General features: G+C 41.8%; 1 protein-coding gene across 4 annotated transcripts in view; it reads right to left on the bottom strand.

Moving 5' to 3' along the window:
- Window positions 1-2,662: 2,662 nt before the first annotated feature.
- The window catches only part of PLS3 (plastin 3), a 91,508-nt gene continuing 74,694 nt past the window's right edge, over window positions 2,663-19,476 (bottom strand). For all 4 annotated transcript variants that reach the window (XM_027054960.2, XM_053201587.1, XM_053201586.1 and 1 more), the window contains 8 exons: window positions 17,195-17,290; window positions 12,707-12,902; window positions 11,084-11,162; window positions 9,305-9,419; window positions 8,948-9,081; window positions 7,355-7,478; window positions 7,009-7,133; window positions 2,663-4,211 (listed from right to left, as the gene is read on the bottom strand). In XM_027054960.2, the coding sequence (XP_026910761.2) occupies window positions 4,079-4,211; window positions 7,009-7,133; window positions 7,355-7,478; window positions 8,948-9,081; window positions 9,305-9,419; window positions 11,084-11,162; window positions 12,707-12,902; window positions 17,195-17,290 (1,002 nt within the window). In that variant the 3' untranslated portion in view covers window positions 2,663-4,078. The remainder of the gene's footprint in view (window positions 4,212-7,008; window positions 7,134-7,354; window positions 7,479-8,947; window positions 9,082-9,304; window positions 9,420-11,083; window positions 11,163-12,706; window positions 12,903-17,194; window positions 17,291-19,476) is intronic.

Genomic DNA, 19,476 nt, shown 5'->3' with positions numbered 1-19,476 from the left:
TACGTCAGGGGCTATTTCCATTTTGCATTGGTGATTTTGGACTGTGAGAAGGCTGTCTTACGTATGTGTCTAAGCTGTCCAGCCTTAGGAGGAGCCCCTTCTGTGAAATCTGAATGCAGCAGTTTTGAAATAGGATTTTGAAACCAGGAAACAAGGATGGGTCAAATCTGGACCTCAAAAAGGAACCTGCAGGATTAAAAAACAAAACAAAACACCCAAAAAACCTACCTGGCCCTTTTTATCACCCGTCAAACTTGTAAGAAATGAAGAACCAGCCAAAGCATCACGTCACATTGGGGATTTTACTGATCGCCACCACATCTAACCCCCTACGCATTCTGTCTGCCACTGTAAACATTATATTTTGAGAGAGAGCGTACAAGCAGGGGAGGGACAGAGAGAGAGGGAGGGAGAGAAACCCAAGCTGGTTCCATGCTGGAAATCCTTAACCGACCGAGGCACCCAGGCGTCCCTACCACTGTAAAAATCTATACTTTCTGACTTTGTGCCCCTGCCTGATACAAACTTCCCTTGTTCCAGTTGACGTTATGATGAGTGTGTCCCAGATAAGCAACTATAGCACTCAAGAAAAAGAATGGGCTTCATGCAGCTCTCTATGTTGTTTAATTTCCTGTTGGGTGCGGAGGTTACCTAAATAAAACCTTAAAGAATTTTTTTAAATGGGTGATGGGGATGAAGGAGGGCACTTGTGATGAGCACGGGGTGTTGCATGGAAGTCTTGAATCACTCTATCGTGATTCAACTAATTTTACTAATTTTACACTGTATGTTAACTAACTGGAATTGAAATAAAAACTTCAAAACGATGCAGTGAACGGTTTCCAAAACAAGTAAAAAATCCTTGATGTTCCACTCCACCTCCCCAAGTAGAAGTATATTTGTACATACTACCATTTATTTTTAAAAGTGGGGTAGAATGAGACATCTTTCCTTACATAGTCATAGCAGTTTTTAAATTTACTTTTTATTTTTATTTTTTAAAGTTTATTTGAGAGAGTGTGTGTGTGTGCACGGGCAGGGGAGGGGCAGAGAGAGGGAGACAGAGAATCCCAAGCAGGCTCTACACTGTCAGCTAGAGCCTGACGCAGGGTTTGATCTCACAAACTGTGAGATCATGACCTGAACCGAAATCGAGTCAGATGCTCAACCGACTGAGCCACCCAGGCACCCCCCCCCCCCCCCCCCGACAGCAGTGTTTTTAATGACTACAAAAGTATTGCATAACGTAGCTGGACTACAACTTATTTCATTACAAGATGTATCATAGCACATTGCTGTATTTGCTGGCTGCAGAGTGGAAAAATACAACCGTTTGCAGTTTGGCTGTAGTTACCAAATTGCCTTCAACCAGCCGTAAACTGATCATTCTTCCATCTGGGCGTTAGAGAAAGCCTGTATTTGCATACCTCCACCAACAGATCATTTATCATTGTTTTTTTAATGTTTATTTGTTTTTGAGAGAGACAGAGACGGAATGCGAGTGGGTTAGGGGCAGAGAGAGGGAGACACAGAATCTGAAACAGGCTCCAGGCTCCAAGCTGTCAGCACAGAGCCTGACGCGGGGCTCCAACCCACAAGCTGTGAGATCATGACCTGAGCCGAAGTCGGACGCTCAACCGGCTGAGCCACCCAGGCGCCCCAATCACTTTTATTTTTTTTAATCAATGAAAGGCAGTTTGTTAAGGCAGTTCTCTCAAATGTTTCACTAAGTGAAAAAGCCAATCTGAAAAGGCTGAGTACCGTATGATTCTAACTATAGGATATCTGCAAATGGCAAAACTAGGGCCACACTAAGATCAGTGGTTTCCAGGGCTTAGCAGATGGGGAGGGATGAATGGGCAGAGCGCAGAGGACTTTTAGGACATTGAAACTATTCTGTAGGATGCTGTAATGGTGGGCACGTCTTTATACATTCGTCAAAACCCACAGAATGTACAACAGCAAGGGTGAACCCTAACGTCAACTATGATCTTTGGGTGATTGTGATGTGTCAATGTAGGTCCATCAATTGTAACAAATATACCGCTCCAGGGAGGGGTGCTGATAGTTGGAGAGGCTATGCATGTGTGGGGGGAGGTGGTACAGAACTCTCTGTACCTTTCCATTTTGCTTCCAACCTAAAACTGCTCTTAAAAGACGTCTAAAAAAAAAAGAAAGTAATTCTTGGTTTGTTTAGATTGCATAATCCTCATTACTTGTGAGAACCAGCATTCCCTTTTTATGTTCATTGGTTAACTATAATTTTTTGAATGATATCGGACTCCTTTGCCCATTTTTTTCTTTTTTAAAAAGATTTTTATTTTTAATATTTATTTTTGAGAGAGAGAGAGACTGTGAGTTGGGTGGGGGGGGGGAGCAGAGAGAGGGAGACACAGAACTTGAAGCAGGCTCTGGGCTCTGAGCGGTCAGCACAGAGCCCGACTTGGAGCTCGAACTCATGAACTGTGCGATCATGACCTGAGCTGAAGTCAGATGCTTAACTGAGCCACCCAGGAGCCCCTAAAGATTTTATTTTTAAATAATCTCGACACCCAACATGGGGCTCAAACTCACAGCCCCCTGAGATCAAGACTTGCATGTTCCACCAACTGAGCCAGCCAGGTGCCCCTGCCCATTTTTCTAATGGAGCTTTTTCTTTAGCAGAAGACAGGTCGTAAGATGTGATTGTCCTTATCAGTTACTCCGGTATGTTTGCAGGAAGCTTGTAGTTATTCCTTAAAGCCGTTTTTTAAAAAAAAATTTTTTTTAATGTTTATTTTTGAGAGAGCAAGAGAGACACAGTGTGAGTGGGGGAGGGGCGGAAAGAGGGAGACACGGAATCCGAAGCAGGCTCCAGGCTCTGAGCTGTCAGCACAGAGCCCAACGCGGGGCTCGAACCCACGAACCGCAAGATCATGACCTGAGCCGAAGTCGGACGCTTAACCAAGTGAGCCACGCAGGCGCCCCCACAAACATCATTTTATATAGTGTGCAAGAAACATGAAGAGACTAATTATTATGTAAATGCCTTTATTTGAACTAATACATTGCTACCAGATTACATCACTTTTCAGAGTTAGAGTAACATTATGATCTTGAAAACTATAGCAAATAGCTGGACAAAGCAAGAGTACATTAAGTCCTACATACATATTTTTATTCTTTAGTGACCACATCTCCTTGTCTTAGGTGTAAAATTGGAAATTCGATGGTACACTTAGCATATCCTGTCTACGGTCCGAGCACACTCTCTCCTCAAAAGTGTCATTCAACAACATTTTTAAATCCAAAGAGAGAGTCTGAGGATACAGGTTGTAACACAAAGAAGCGTATACTGAACCAAGTGTTTTAAGATAAGATGCGTCAATTGTTTACAGCTTGGGTGTGAGAGGCCAGGGTATGCAAATTGGAAGGTCCGTTTTGTTCCTCTACCTATAATGTATGGTTTTTACTTACTTGAAGACCCCTTAAAAAAAGTAGCAAAATCAGCAGTCTTATTTAATGTAATCAAAATATTCTTAAATGTACAAAAAAGATCATGTAGAAAGAATACTGTAAAAAGATACTGATTTTCAGAATAAAAGAATACGAAAAGCTTCTATTACATTCTGCACAGCCAGTTACTTCTGCCAATTTTCAGTACTACGAAGAGAAAGCAAAAGGTACTCCTATCCAAATACCCTCCGACCACAGTTCTCGAATGAGAATGAGCATACTGGATGGAAAGCAAAATTATGGTCTAAGAATATTCATATCCAATCATCTAAGCACGTCTCAAGATGTGGATGTTCTAGGAGGGAAAAAGATACACAGACATAACATACAGCAATGGGAAGTATCCAGGGCAGCAATCTAGGAGGAGAGAGTAAAAATGAGTTGGCCGTGAGCACATTTCAGGGGTGCCTGACAAATCCAACTTCGGCGATGGGAAAGGGGAGTCGTTTTCATTCAACCTCTTTCCCCTGTGGGCTCTCAGGATGACCAACAGTTCCTTAAGCCATGAGCACATCACCTGGAAATAGCTGACCTGGTAACCATGCACCTGGGAGCAAGGCTGTTTGTATTCAAATTGGTTATTTTACACTCTCTTCATTCCCCTGCCCATCAAGCATGCAAACACGGTCATGACCATCTTGGGCTTTACTTCCACAAGGTCTTCGGGGAGAGCATACACCCGGGCTCCAATTCTTCTAGCCATGGACACCGCGTACCTGTTTTTGGAGGAAACAGAAATTCAGATGAACTTCTTGTTAGCGAAGGACAGGAGAGGAGACATTGGTTTCCTCTTATCATTTGGCTGGGATGCAAAACTTCCATAGTGTGGGAATTCGGATGGGAACATTTTGCTTTTTTTGTTCTCTGTTTTGTTTTAAAGTTTATTTCTATTTATTTTGAGAGAGAGAGAGAGAGAGAAAGAGTGCATGCACGTGTGGGAGAGGGGCAGAGAGACAGGGAGACAGAATTCTAAGCAGGCTCCGCACCGTCAGCCAGAGCCTGATGTGGGGCTCGATCTCACGAACTGCAAGATCATGACCTGAGCCCAAATCGAGAGATGGACGCTTAACCGACTGAGCCACCCAGGTGCCCCTCGGTGCCACTTTTTAAAGGCATACCTATAAACACCAGCCAGGTGACACATCGATTTATGTATTTATAGCTTATTTCCTTTTCTATAAGTAGTCTGATCTATCCACACGTCCTATTTTTCATTAGGATGTTTGTCTTTAAATACTTATTTTTCAGAATCTATTATTATAAGTTCAGCCCTTGTCTCTTCTTTTTCATGCAAAAAATTTTCAAAACTTAGTATTTAGTTTATGGTGTGTGTCAGTTTTTTTTTCAGACGCTTAATCAACTGAAGCACCCAGGCGCCCCTGGGTTTTGTTTTGTTTTTTTGATGTCACTCTTAAGTGACACCAGATTTTTAAGCTCTACTATTTGGGACAGATTTTATCCACTCCATTTCTCCAATATGCAATGAGAATTAATTTTGGAGCACTGACATGACCTGACAATGAAAAAAAATATGTATATATAAAATATATATTATATATATAAAAATATATAATTATCCAGACTGGCTATATAATCAATGTTGACAGTTTCATTGAACACGTAATAGGATAACAGACACTCTAAGATCTCATGTGATCTTAGAGAAAGGGGGTGGAAATCTGTGTCACATGTCAAATCCAAGCTGCTTTGGTGGATACAATGAATACTTCCAAAAAGTCAAGGGCGGGGAGTCTACATGGTACATGAACGGAGTGGTCAGAATAAGGAACGGAAAAGGTACACAAAGTACGGGAAGAAAGAACTGATGTGTCCAGTGGAGGAAATTTGCAAGAGCACACTTCAATTAATCCATGAGACATTTCTAGGTGTTTTGTGACACAAATCTTTGAAGAGGACCACGTCACTGAAAAAGGAAAGTTTTTTGGTGGGCTCGTCTTCAGTGTATGTTAGTCAAGCTTTCATGGGTCACCTGTAAAAGCAAGTCACAGTCTAGGTCTTTGGTGGGGAAGGGAAGTGACAGGTGGAAAAGCCCTTGTCAATATCGTTGGCTTGCAGAAAATTTTCAAGGCATAGGTAGCTTCAGTGGAGGGTTAAGCATCCTGCTCATTTAGGGACCAAGATAATAAACTCAACATATGTAGTAAAGGTGCTCTATGTCCAGTAAAAAAGACATCAGTAAACAATGTGTTTCAAAAAAGAATATTTCTATCTACTCTTATCTATGGCATGAATGTTCTTTTTTTTTTTTTTTTTAATGTTTATTTTTTTTTGAGACAGAGAGAGACAGAGCACGAACGGGGGAGGGGGAGAGAGAGGGAGACACAGAATCCGAAACAGGCCCCAGGCTCCGAGCTGTCAGCACAGAGCCCAACGCGGGGCTTGAACTCACGGACTGCAAGATCATGACCTGAGCCGAAGTCGGACGCTTAACCGACTGAGCCACCCAGGCGCCCCGGCATGAATGTTCTTAGCTCATTCTCCTCTTGTAAGTCTGTAGCTGAGTCACATTAAAACCCAAAGTATATTATTTCGGTAATTTCCCAAAGCCACAACAGATTGAGCACCTACTATGTCAGGCATAATGCTAGGCTCATATTTTATTCATTTCAAAATCTCTAAGTATTATTTGTTCCCAATCTACTGATGAGTCTGAGGCTCAAAGAGGTATCCTCAGGTGACACCATTCTTCTTGTTTTTAAGCTTATTATTAAAAAAAATTCTTTTTTAATGTTTATTTGTTTTTGAGAGAGAGACAGAGAGAGTGAGCGAGCATGAACAGGGGAGGGGCAGAGAGAGAGGGAGACACAGAACTCGAAGCAGGCTCCAGACTCTGTGCTGTCAGCACAGAGGCCGACACAGGGCTCGAAGTCAGAGCTGTGAGATCATGACCTGAGCCAAATTTGGGCACTCAACCAACTGAGCCACTCAGGCACCTCTATTTTTTTTAAGTTTATTTATTTTGAGAGACAGAGAGAGAAAGAGAGAGAGAGAGAGAGATCACAAGCAGGGGAGGGGCAGAGAGAAGGAGAGACAGAATCCCAAGTAGGCTCCACGCCATCAGTGCAGAGCCCGATGCGGGGCTTGAACTCACAAACTGTGACATCATGACCTGAGCCGATATCAAGAGTCGGAGGGACCCTGAACTGAATGCGCCACCCAGGCGCCCCTTTAAAGTTTATTTTCATTTACTTTGAGAGAGACAGAGAGAGAACAAGCAGGGGAAGGGCAGGAGAGAGGAAAGAGAGAATCCCAAGCAGGCTCCACGCAGCCAACGCAGAGCCCAATGCAGGGCTCGAACTCACGAAACATGAGATCATGACCTGAGCTGAAACCAAGGGTTGGACGCTTCACTGACTGAGCCACCCAACTGGGCGCCCCTCAGATAACGCCACTGTTCAGCGGCAGAATCTGAGCAAGAATGCGGACGTGCCCGGCTCCAAAGCCTGTGCTCTTGCCAGGATATTAATCACTACTATCATTGGTATCTCTTACTTGGCGTTATTATGCTTGTCATCTTCTGTCAGATTGCCACTCTTAACAAGGTCATAGTTTATGCAGCCCGGCTGGATGGCATCAATTAAATCCACAACCGCCAAGCTGGAGCTGATCGTCTTGTCCTAGTGCAAAAAGGACAATGAACCTGAGAGTTTCAGTATGCACAAATTAACACGTGATTACTTACAGAAAGCTGCCATAAACAAAGCCCAGTGAATTAAGAGAGTCTTGCCATTAGCCCAGCACTAATTCACACTGACGAAGAAACCCAACGGCTGCCCTTCCAAATTACTGGCACTTTCCAGCAAACATAACGTCTAAGAGTCAAATGTGGAATTCTTGCCTTAAAACTCTGAATGGAAGTTGATTTTCCAGCTTCACTCAATGTTCTGTTCACCCAGCTTACGATGATGTCATCATTAGCTTTCTGCCCGTCTCCAAGGTCTTCCAGAACATTGAGGGTATATCTAAAAGAAGAAGCAGTGTTGTTGTAAGTGATGAATCACCGAATTCTGCTGACGCCAATGTTGCCCTGTATATGTTAACGCACTAGAATTTAAATAAAAATCTGAAAAGAAAAACATGAGATTTGGGGGGGGGAGCCTATGTAACTTAGAACTGTAACATAAACTAATAATAAGGAAAACAAAAATAAAAGAGGTAGAAGAAAAGGTCCTAATCTACTTTAAAAAAAATTATTTATTTTGAGAGAGAGAGAGAGAGAGAGAGAGAGAGAGAGAATCCCAGGCAGGCGCCACACCGTCAGCACAGAGCCGGACGTGGGGCTTGAACTCACAAACCTTGAGATCATGACCCGAGCCGAAATCAAGAGTCAGATGCTTGGGGTGCCTGGGTGGCTCAGTTGTTTGACTTGGGTCATGATCTCGTGGTTCGTAGGTTTGAGCCCTGTATCAGGCTCTGTGCCGATGGTGTGGAGCCTACTTGGGATTCCCTCTCTCCTTCTTTCTCTGTGCTTTCCCCACTTGCACTCTCTCTCTCTCTCTCTCTCTCAAAATAAATAACACTTCAAAAAGAAAAGAGTCCGATGCTTAACTGACCGAGCCACCCAGGCGCCCTAGGTCCCAATCTATTTTAGGGAAAAATATGCAAACAATAGAAAGGTGCTTTGTCTTCTATTTCTTTTATCCCTTAGGTTTGAAAGACTAAAGATTTCATGGAAGGAAATTCATATTATATGAAAAAAAAAATTCGAGTAGTAGTGGCTCACCACTGATCTACCCTTTGTAAGTGGTGCTGGCGGGGGGATTTCAGTGCTTTCCAGAGCAAGCCCAACAGTCTATTGCAGGCACCTTTTATACCAGTCCAACAGTGGCCATGACCTAAAAGAAGCTGTGCTTTGGCTGGTGCTCAGTCATAAAGAATGCTTTTAAGCATTATAATTATGAGATCTTCTTTTTTAAATGGATCCAGGGACTGTTCATAATTTTTGCTTTCTGTTTTGTTTTTTTTTAATTCACTGACACTAAATGAAGCTCAAGGCTGCATGCCAGGCTTCCTAGTAAAACAGGTGAAGAGGGGTGCCTGGGTGGCTCAGCTGGTTAAGCATCTTGATTTCAGCTCAGGTCATGATCTCATGGTTCGTGAGATCGAGCCCCACGTCAGATCTATGTGCTGACAGCCTGTGTGGGATTCTCTCTCTCTGCCCCTCCCCGACTCATGCTCCTCTCTCTCGAAATAAATGCAGAAAACTTACAAAAAATAAAACCAGGAAATATTCACAGTTCTGCTGCCTGGCTTTCAAGGAGGCACCCCCCACTGAACACCCAGCATGTATTCGTTACTTCAGCCCACTTAAGAGTCTAAACGCAAACATTTCAAAGACATAGTCACCGACACGTCTGCCTGAAAGTAACAAGAAGTAGATCACAGACCAGGACTGCAGCGAAGCGTGAACAGCTCGAACTGCGTACCGTACCTTCTCATCAGCTGCCAGACCAAAGCTAAAGTCAGAGTTTGGTTTCCATCATTCAGGTCCTGCCCTCCAATACCGACCAGGGAGAATTTGGCAGGATGCTTCCCCAGTTCAACAGCATAGTTGCAGTTTTCCAGCTGTAAACGCACAGAAGGTAAACGGTCAAAGATTTCTCGTCTGCTTACTCCGCGCACATACGTGAGTACGTGTTTGCGACGCGGGGTGCTCCACGCATCAAAAGAAGTCAAGACACAGTTCCTGTTCTCAAGAAGCTCAGACTCAAGAGTGTTCTAAACGAAAGAAACACACGGAGAATAAAAACAGCCCGTAACAAATCTGTGTGGCGACTGAATGATCTACCTTTTTCATGTTGGCTCCGAGTTTTGGGTATGGAGGTTTATTGACCTTACTCCAGTCAACAGGAACTTTAATTCGTTCGTACAACTGTAAGATTACCAAGGCGTCTTGTAGGTCACTGAAGATTTAAAAAGAATTCAATCAGTGTTTTCAGACAGCCAGACTTGGTTTCACGAAAAGCATAACAGTACAGGGGTGACTAAAACATAGAAAACCTGACCAACGATGGAAGAATAGCTGAAGAAGCTGTGGTATATATACACCATGGAATATTACTCGGCCATCAAAAAGAATGAAATCTTGCCATTTGCATCAACAGGGATGGAACTGGAGCGTGTGATGCTAAGCGAAATAAGTCAGGCAGAGAAAGACAAATATCATATGATTTCACTCATATGTGGAATTAAAGAAACAAAACAGATGAACATAGGGGAAGGGAAGGAAAAATAAGATAAAAACAGAGAGGGACGCAAACCATAAGAGACTCTGAAATACAGAGAACTGAGGGTTGATGGGGGAGTGGGAGAGAGGGGAAAATGGGTGATAGGCATTAAGGAGGGCACTTGTTGGGATGAGTGCTCGGTGTTGTATGTAAGTGATGAACCACAAAATTCTACTCCTGAAAGTGTTATTACAACTATATTAACTAAATGGGATTTAAACTAAAAAAGTAAATAAAACCTAGAAAACCACAGATAATACCCCAGCCTCCTATTTTCTTAAAAAAAAAAAAAAAATTTTTTTTTAACATTTATTTATTTTTGAGACAGAGAGAAACAGAGCATGAACGGGGGAGGGGCAGAGAGAGAGGGAGACACAGAATCCGAAGCAGGCTCCAGGCTCCGAGCTGTCAGCACAGAGCCTGACTCGGGGCTCGAACTCACGGACCGCGAGATCGTGACCTGAGTTGAAGTCGGACGCTTAACTGACTGAGCCACCCAGGTGCCCCTAGGCTCCTATTTTCTATCAGTCTGTCCCCAAAACAAAGGTAACATCATCTTGCTCACTTGAAATATTTATTGAGAGCTTACTTTTTGCAAGGGACTATTCTAGAAGCTGGGCAATAGGACAAAAATCCCTGGCCTTACTTTAGAGTTAGAGAGAGAGACAAAAAACAAGTATATGGATAAACAGATCATTTGATTTGGGGGTGTATATAACTGCTATGGAGATAAAAAAGAACTAGGGTTAGGGTTAAGGAGCGTTAGGTGCTGGGCCGGGTCTGAATTCGTGGTTTGAATATAGTAAGGGAGTAAGGCATTAGAGGCGGAAAAGAACATTCCATGCTGAGAGAACAGTGAACACGAAGGCCTCAAGACATCATGGATGGTCTACCTAAGGCATTTCTTGGTCTCTGTTTCAAAATATTAACTATCTGTTCCCTAGGGTGTTAGAAAGACATCCTTACATTCTTTCACTTAATGATCATATAGAGAAATAATCTGGGCTTCTGCATATTTGGAAAATAATGATGGATGTCACCACTAAGCATTTTCCACTATAAATGACCACTGTAAACTAACTTCTTTTGAGAGAGAGGGAGAGAGTGCGTGCAAATGGGGAAAGGGGCAGAGGGAGGCAGGGGAGAGACAGAATCTTAAGCAGCCTCTATGCTCAGTGCGGAGCCCAACACGGGGTTCGATCTTGAGCTGAATTAGGAGTCAGACACTCCACCAGGCACCCTGTAAACTAACATTTAGAAAATGTTTAGAGCTGTCATTATTTCTGTGGCATCCACTCATGACGTTCCTAATTGTTTATAAGAAAAGTAGAAAAGCTTACGCATAGAGATGGTTTACATGGGGATTAACACCAAGAGAGTTCATCCAGTTACGGAAGGTTCTTTCTTCACGAGTTTCTCCTATTAAGAATATTCACAAAGTTTATATATTAATGCAACACCTTGTATATGTGCATATAATATGAAAGCATATGTAAGATTATTTCATTTCCTCTGTACAGATCTAGAGGTTTTCTCCAATATGAATCTCCAAACATTCTCTCTACTTTCTCTCTACATACATGCTTTTTATTGTTTTTATTTTTTTAAAGTTCATTTCTTTATATTGAGAGAGAGAGAGAGAGAGAGAGAGAGAGAGAGAATCCTAAGCAGGCTCCATGCTGTCAGTGCAAAGCTTCAATGTGGGGCTCAGTCTCACAAACCATGAAATCATGACCTGAGCCAAGATCGAGAGTCAGACACTTAACCAACTGAGCTACCCAGGTGCCCCCAGATACATGCCTGTTTTTAAAAATCTATTCATTTTATTTTAAAATTAAAGAATGCAAATTTATAATCAGTTAAGCAATTTAGAGGTTTATGAATTTTTAATAATCTTCTGTCCCTTGTAATCCTTCCCCAATATCTCCCAGAAGTAACTGATGTGATCAGTTTTACATTAAAAAAACTTTTGTGGTTATATGAACCCTCTATACTCATGAATTTACTTCTTCTTTCTACACATTTATACATCCTAAGCTACACACGAGTACTCATTTTACATGCCTATAATACTACAGCAATAAGTTACTTGAAACTGGAAAAGCATAAAGAGAGGGAGACACGGAATCCAAAGCAGGGTCCGGGCTCTGAGCTGTCAGCACAGAGCCCAACGCAGGGCTTGAACTCACAGACCGCGAGATCATGACCTGACCCCAAGTCAGATGCTCAACCGACTGAGCCACCCAGGCACCCAATTATTTTTTCTTTTTAGAGAGACAGCATGTGAGCAGGGAAGAAGGGCAGAGGAGAGAGAAAGAGAATCTCAAGTAGGTTCCACGCTCAGCACGGAGCGTGACGCAGGGCTTGACCCCACGACCCTGGGATCACGACCTGAGCTGAAATCAAGAGTCGGGCTCAACTGCCTGAACCACCCAGGCGCCCCTTAAAGATTTTATTTTTAAGTAATCTCTATACCCTACGTGGGGATCAAATTCAAAATCCCGAGATTGAGACTAGCACGCTCAACTGACTGAGCCTGCCGGGTGCCCCTAGTATTTTTTGAGTAGGGGAGTAGAAAAGGAATCGGGGCTAGTTCTGGTCAGTCCAACCATGGATGAATGAAATAATACTGTAAATTTATAGGTCAAATTTAATGCATATGTATATTTGCGGAAGGAGAGGTTTAAAAAGTGATCTAATTCTAAAATATTAAAATAAAGCACGGGTTTACTAAGTGGCCTTAAGCTAAGTGATCCGTGACTCCTTTACAAGTTTCCTTGTATCATCCTTTTCTATCAGCTGCCACTTTTTACTCAGCCTTTGGGTCTACTTCCAGCAGATATTTGCTAAGGGAAAGTGGATAAGGAAACGTATTAAGTCAAGATCCTGAAACCATCGTGGCCTACGTAACATATTTCCACTCTGTAGTCCTGCACATTAGAATGTGAGAAACCTTCAGTTACCTTCCAATAGAGTCCAGTCAATATCCTGGTTCTCTGGCTTCGTTAGTGCTGGGTATTTATTGAACAGGTTAGCCACAAAGGCCAAGTTCAGTTTGGGGTTTCCACTGACAACATCAGCAGGGGTAACAAACTGTCTGCAACCTAACTTGTCTGCTTGTTGAAGCATACTCTCTGCTCTCTTCAAATCATCTGTTTCCTGTTGAAGTAAGAAGACATATTGTAAAAGGCTAAAAATACTAAAAATATAGAAACGTTTCCCTACAATGATAGGCTGGATATACAATTCTACTTTCTCTTAGCCAACACATGGTATTTATTATAAAATTGTTTGTGGAATGCAACAGAAAGTTGGCTGTATTTGATTGCAGTACCTTAAAAATACCCTAGGTGGCACCAGATGATTTATCTAAGGATAATACATTTAATTCCATTGGGATTACATCTCCTGCTAAAACTCATCAAGAAAAAAGCAAAAACTGCTCAGATTTTTCAGTTGGGCCCTAAGGGAGGTGTAAGACTGAAAAAGAGAAAATAATTATGAGAAAATAATTTAAAAATAATAATCAAGAATCGCAGTTTCCAATGATTTGATTTCAGGTGTAAATTGTGCATTTCAAATTGTAGTTTTTCTCTTCAGGGATTTTTATTTTAGTCTATTTTATTTGTTTACGGTTTGCTTTACTTAACTTTTCCACCCAGGAAGAAGCAATGTTGTGCATTTCTGCAAATACTTACTTTCGACTAATTCCTATGACTCCCAACTTGTTACCTTCTTCCCCATTCTATTTTTTTTAATGTTCATTTGTTTATTTTGAGAGAGAGAGAGAGACAGAGCGAGAGCACTAGGGTGAGTCGGGGAGGGGTAGAGAGAGAGGGAGACAGAGAATCTCAAGCAGGCTCTGCACTGTCAGCACAGAGCCCAACGCGGGGCTCGAACCCAGAAAATCTGAGATGACCTGAGCCGAAACCAAGAGTCAGAAGCTCAACCAACTGAGCCACCCAGGTGCCCACCCCATTCTATTTTTTTCCCCTTTTCTTTTCCCCCTGGAAAGATGCATGCTGAGCTCTTGATCAACATAGGGTTTGGTGAAGAATGTGAGTTCCCCAATCATTTCAGACCAGTGTCAAAATTAGTTTCTCAGACACCCAGTATTCCCGCCTCCCAATGCTACAAGTAAAAAAACCGGGAGCTACAGGAGGCACAGTTGCTTTGGGATTTTCTGTGTCTAGTGACCTATGTTTGGAAAAGAACACAGCAACACTCTGAGAAGTTCCTATATCTGTACACTACAGTTTGTCCCAGGGCAAATGTAGCACTTCTGGACAACAGTGTCCCCTATAAAAAGGTTTTACAATTGGTGGGAAAAGAAGAGATAAAGCTAAAGGAAGCTTGAGGAATGTTACTTTTAAACTAACGCTGCCCAGAATGTATAATTTGAGGGTTTTAACTTTGTCTTTAAATTTTTTTTTTTAACGTTGATTTATTTTTGAGACAGAGAGAGACAGAGCATGAATGGGGGAGGGTCAGAGAGAGGGAGACACAGAATCCGAAACAGGCTCCAGGCTCTGAGTGGTCAGCACAGAGCCCGACACGGGGCTCGAACTCACGGACCGCGAGATCGTGACCTGAGCCGAAGTCGGCCACTCAACCGACTGAGCCACCCAGGCGCCCCTTAACTTTGTCTTTAATGGGTGATGCTCCTTAGTTTTTTAACCTCCAGTGCGATACCTTGACTGTGTAGGACTCCAGAACAATGTGTGTTTATTGTGTTACCCTTGTAACCTTCTGCAGCCAGTAACCACCAGAAGATTGGCAATTGAGTGGGATTCAACGTTTCTTCAGGATTCTCTGTGAGCATATAGTGAGTTCCTCTCAGAGCCTTTTCTATTTCTTGTAACCTGTCAGTTATTACTTTAATATTGTTTGATTTATGCTATTTACCAGCTTTATCTTAAAATCCCTTCTTCATTGATCACCCTGGCATTCTTAATGAAGCATTGACATAATATTGGAACAGAAGGAAGCTTTAAAATAGATGACAACCAAAAACTTAAATAGTCCAATATATAATAGTGAAATAAAAATAATCAAATCCAAAAAAACATATATGCAAAAATAACTTCAGCTCCTATCTCACACTATATTCAAAATTAACTCCAAACATATATTTCTAAATGCAAAAAGCCAAACTCTAAAAACCTCTAGGAGAAAACATAGGAGGAAATACTTGTGACCTTGTATTATGCTAAAATTTCTCAGATACAACATCAAAAGCATGATCTGTAAAAGAAAAATGACTAAATTTGACTTGGCTATAATTAAGAATGTCTGTTCTTTGAAAAACGTTGGGAGAAAACATTTGCAAATCACATATCCGATAAAGGATTTGTATCCAAAATACATAAAAAACACTCAAAACTTGCTAATAAGAAAACAAACAATGCAATTAAAAATGGACAAAATGTTTGAACAGTGACGATACACGGATGGTAAATAGTCACATAAAAATGTTCAACATCACAGGTCACTAGGGAAATACAAATTAAAACCACAATGACAGATCTTTCAACACCTGTTAGAATGAGCCAAGTTAAAAGGGCTAACCACACTGAAGTGTTAGCGAGGACGTGGATGAAGTGGAACTTTCATACATTGCTGGTGGCAATGTAAAATGGTACAACCACTTGAGCAGATGAATTAGCAGCTTCTTCAAAAAGTTAACCATCACCAATAACCATACCCCATCACTCAGCCATTTCACTCCTAGGTACTTCCCAAAGAGAAATGAATGCACATATTTACACAGAGACTTCTATATGAATGTTCATAGCAGCTGTAGTTGTAATAGCCCCAAACTGGAAACAATCCAAATGTTCAACAAGTGCGTGGGTTAACAAATTGCGGTATATCCATTCATCGGAATACAATTCAGCCTTTAAGAAGGAATGAATTTATGATACATGTGACAACATGAATGAGTCTCAAAATAATCATGCCAAGCGAAAGGAGCTACACAAAAAAAGAATACATACTACAGGGGTCCATTTATATAAAATTTGCAAATATTCAAACTAATATAAAGTGAAAGAAAGCAAATGAGTGGTTGCCTGGGAAGGGGGAGTAGGGGAAAGTGGCAGGAAGGAACTATAAAGGATCACGAGCAACCCTGATGTGATAATGGATTTAAAAAAAAATCAGTCATCAATGAGGCCCTAAAGGTATAAGGCTGAAAAAGATGAAGAAGGACGCTGAACAACCAGGGAAAAGCGTGAGCACGGGCTCAGAGATAAAACTAGTGGGAAACATCGCTGGATAGGAGACCTGGAACAAGACCGTGTAGGGCCTTAAATGCTAAGCAGAACATTTCGGACTAAAGACTACAGTCAATGGGAATCCTTGACGGACTCTGAGGAGGGAAGAGACAAAGGAGTGCTTTCAGATCAATCAGGAAAGACTGAATGGAGAAGAGTTGTATCAGAATCAGAATCAGTTAGTATCCTGGTGCCATTTACACAGGCATAAGGTCATCTGGTTAGCCTTCCCAGACAGCTCCCTAGTGCACAGGACAGCCCCTCATCCATACCAAGTGACTGAACCAAAGAGTCTCACATCTAACATACAGACAGAAATACACGTACACAAGTCAGTTACAAGTTCAGTTCTGATAAGGGCAGTGTAAATGGTTTAGACAGTATAATCCACTCAATCCCACTGCATAATAGGGTAGAAATGTGGATTTTCTTTCCTTCTTCTTCTCCTTTTTTTTTTTTAAGTAGGCTTCATGCCCAGCATGGAGCCCAACGCGGGGCTTGAACTCACAAACCGTGAGATCATGACCTGAGCTGAAACCAAGAGTCGGGCGCTTAACTGACCGAGCCACCCAGGTGCCCCCAAATTAGTACAGTGCATCCTATATCTAATAGGTACAAAGAATAAACTAGGCGAACATAGAAACTTGAGACTAGTCTAGTCCAACTCCTTACTTTATGGATGGGCTAAGTGAGATCCAGTATGGGGAAGAAATGTGTCCAAGGTCCCTGGACAAATCAATGACGTAAGCAGGGAACATGTTCCGTGAATGATTCCCCATATTGGATTTCAGGGATCAGCAGTTTGTAAACATAGTCACGTTACCCTCAACACAGGAATATTACAGATGCATATATGAACATAGAGTCACTAAATGTCTTACTGTGATTACAATCCAAACACCTGGAAAAGGTTAGTTTCTAACACTTATTTCCTCACCCTCGCTTTGCATATTTTATGCAATCCATATAAACCAACAGCGCCATCACTGTGGAGCTCACTAATAAACTGTCAAAATAAACCAAAGCTAATCTTTCTGCCTTTGAATTACACCCACAGCAATACATTTTAAAGTAACGCTTAAAACTGTCAACACCACCACATGCAATTATAACAATTCTTGCTATTTAGAAGAAATGGACAATGATTTTGTAAGATTGTAGAATTTCAATACTTACATTGAAACCCGACATGTTAATATCTATCCGTGGTTCCCCTTCTTTTTGTCCTTTTGGTGCAATTTGATTGAGAAGATGGAAATAGGCTTTGGAATCCTACAAGTGAATTGAAAGTTGCAGTGAGATCACATTTACAAAGAATGAATGTATCCTCTTGTCCCATGTTTGTAAGGATATTTGCATTGGATTTTGGGAGAACGGATGGCAGAAATCTCTGCCTTCAAAGCTAACGGATCTTTCCCCCAGAAAAGTCCATCTATCTGGCCTAACGTCTGCCTTGAATATGGATAACTAGATTTTATCATGACTTCACAATTGATTAACATTACCCATAATACTAGTAAACACATAACTAGTTCTGTACCTTCACTGAATTACTGAAGTCAATAAGCTTGGTAGACAAAACAAGCAAGAAAAGAAAGTAGGAGCAGAAATCCAGGAAGCATAGGGAAAGAGAAAATAAACAGGTTACATCATTACAAAACAGGATATATACCATAACCTGCGGAGAAGAGATTAGCTGTGTTAAAGATGTATTTAGTTGTAGACTTAAATGACCATTCTTAAATGAGTAACACTTGAGTGGGTGAAATAACACATTTAACACTTTGTGACCTGAATATACTCAGCCAAACACGATTTTTCTTTTTAAGCTCCTGAACTCATTTATTGTTTGAATGTTTTTGCTTGGAATTCCAATAATTAAAGCGGTGTTGCTCATATGGGGGTGGGCTGCGTGACTTCGGGCTGTGTGGACACGCCACAGAATACAACTTGAAAACCACAGTACCACCGCAAACAATCAATAAGGGTCCCCAACACACCTGTCAAGTAAACTGCCTTCAGGGGACAGAATTCCTATATAATATTTTTGTAATCAGAAGTGTTAAACATCATCACAGTAAACTAGAGGATTACTGACCCTTAACGTCCAGACAGGCTCTAAAGGAATGTTCCTCCTAGTAAGTTCTGTAGATTATGTGCACCTTAATCCCCTGGGGGAAGCTGTCCAATATGCAGATTACTGGATCAAAACCCAGACCTACCAAATATGAACCCCTGGGAGTTACCCAGAGCTACGTCTTAGATGAGCTAAGGCAAGTGAGTTTGACGCATAATGCCATAAATGATGCCAAGAACGGGGAGAATCAGGTGAGTGAAATCCATTTCAGACCAATTCATGAAATGCAAACCCAGATGCTACCATTGTGGGCATAGGATTTGCCTCCCTGTAATAGGATATTTACTATTGCAAAAATGTGTTTGCTCACAATTTCTTTCTAAAGGTGCATAAACAATTCATGATCAAATCCTATGCACTTGAGAACAGGTAAAGAGCAGGCCCAGCATTGTAGGTACTATCCTGAAAAGGGCTTTGCACGTGAAAATTGAACGTGAATACGGATAAGTCGGAAGCCCTTTTTCACATTACCCAACAATGCTTTGTTTTTTAAAAAGATTCAAGGCAGGCTTTTATTTATTTACTTTTAAACAGGATTTCCTTTTGTACATTTAAAATACATCCCAGAACAGAAAACCCATTTCCAAGTGGTTTTTGGGAACACATCTAATGCATATGGCAAAAATACACCTGGCCAAACATGTTGTGTAAGTTAAAAGAAGGGATGGGGAACCAGCTGGTCTTACAATTTTGGAGCTATCCTGAAGTTTCACTGATGAAATCAGTATTGCCAATATCCCATCACTTCCTCTCACCGCTGAACGCATTGATGTGACCACAGACTATTGTTTTCATAGCCCTGTGGGTCAGTGACATCTGGTGAAGATCCTTGAGTTTGTTCCCTGTGTCCCAACGTCTGGATTTTGCAGAGAGTCGAGGCAATTAATGAGGACTCTGTGATATTCGCTATGGTAATTGTGGCCCCCTCTCTCTGGGAAGCCAAAGCAACATGTGGTCAAGGACTTGATTTTCTTTTTCTTTTTCTTTAAGTTTATTTATTTATTTTTGGGAGAGAGAGAGAGAGAGAGAGAGAGACAGAGAGCACACAAGCCGGGGAGGGACAGAAAGAGAGGGGGACAGAGGACCAGAAGGAGGCTCCGTCCTGTCAGCACAGAGCCCGACGCGGGGCTCGATCTCACAAACCGCGAGATCACGACCTGAGCCGCAGTCGGACCCTTAACCGACTGAGCCACCCAGGCGCCACTTTGCAGGTCTGTTATGTGCCAGGTATCGTGTTAGAGGTGGGATTTAGCAGGATGGCCCTAGAGCAGGGGCTGAGGTAGGAGACACAGACATATGTTAAGAACTCATCACTACCCTC

This window comes from Acinonyx jubatus, chromosome X (genome assembly GCF_027475565.1).
Source record: "Acinonyx jubatus isolate Ajub_Pintada_27869175 chromosome X, VMU_Ajub_asm_v1.0, whole genome shotgun sequence".
Classification (NCBI taxonomy): domain Eukaryota; kingdom Metazoa; phylum Chordata; class Mammalia; order Carnivora; family Felidae; genus Acinonyx; species Acinonyx jubatus.
Note: the sequence above shows the minus strand (reverse complement) of the source record. Positions and strands in the feature narration are given on the sequence as shown.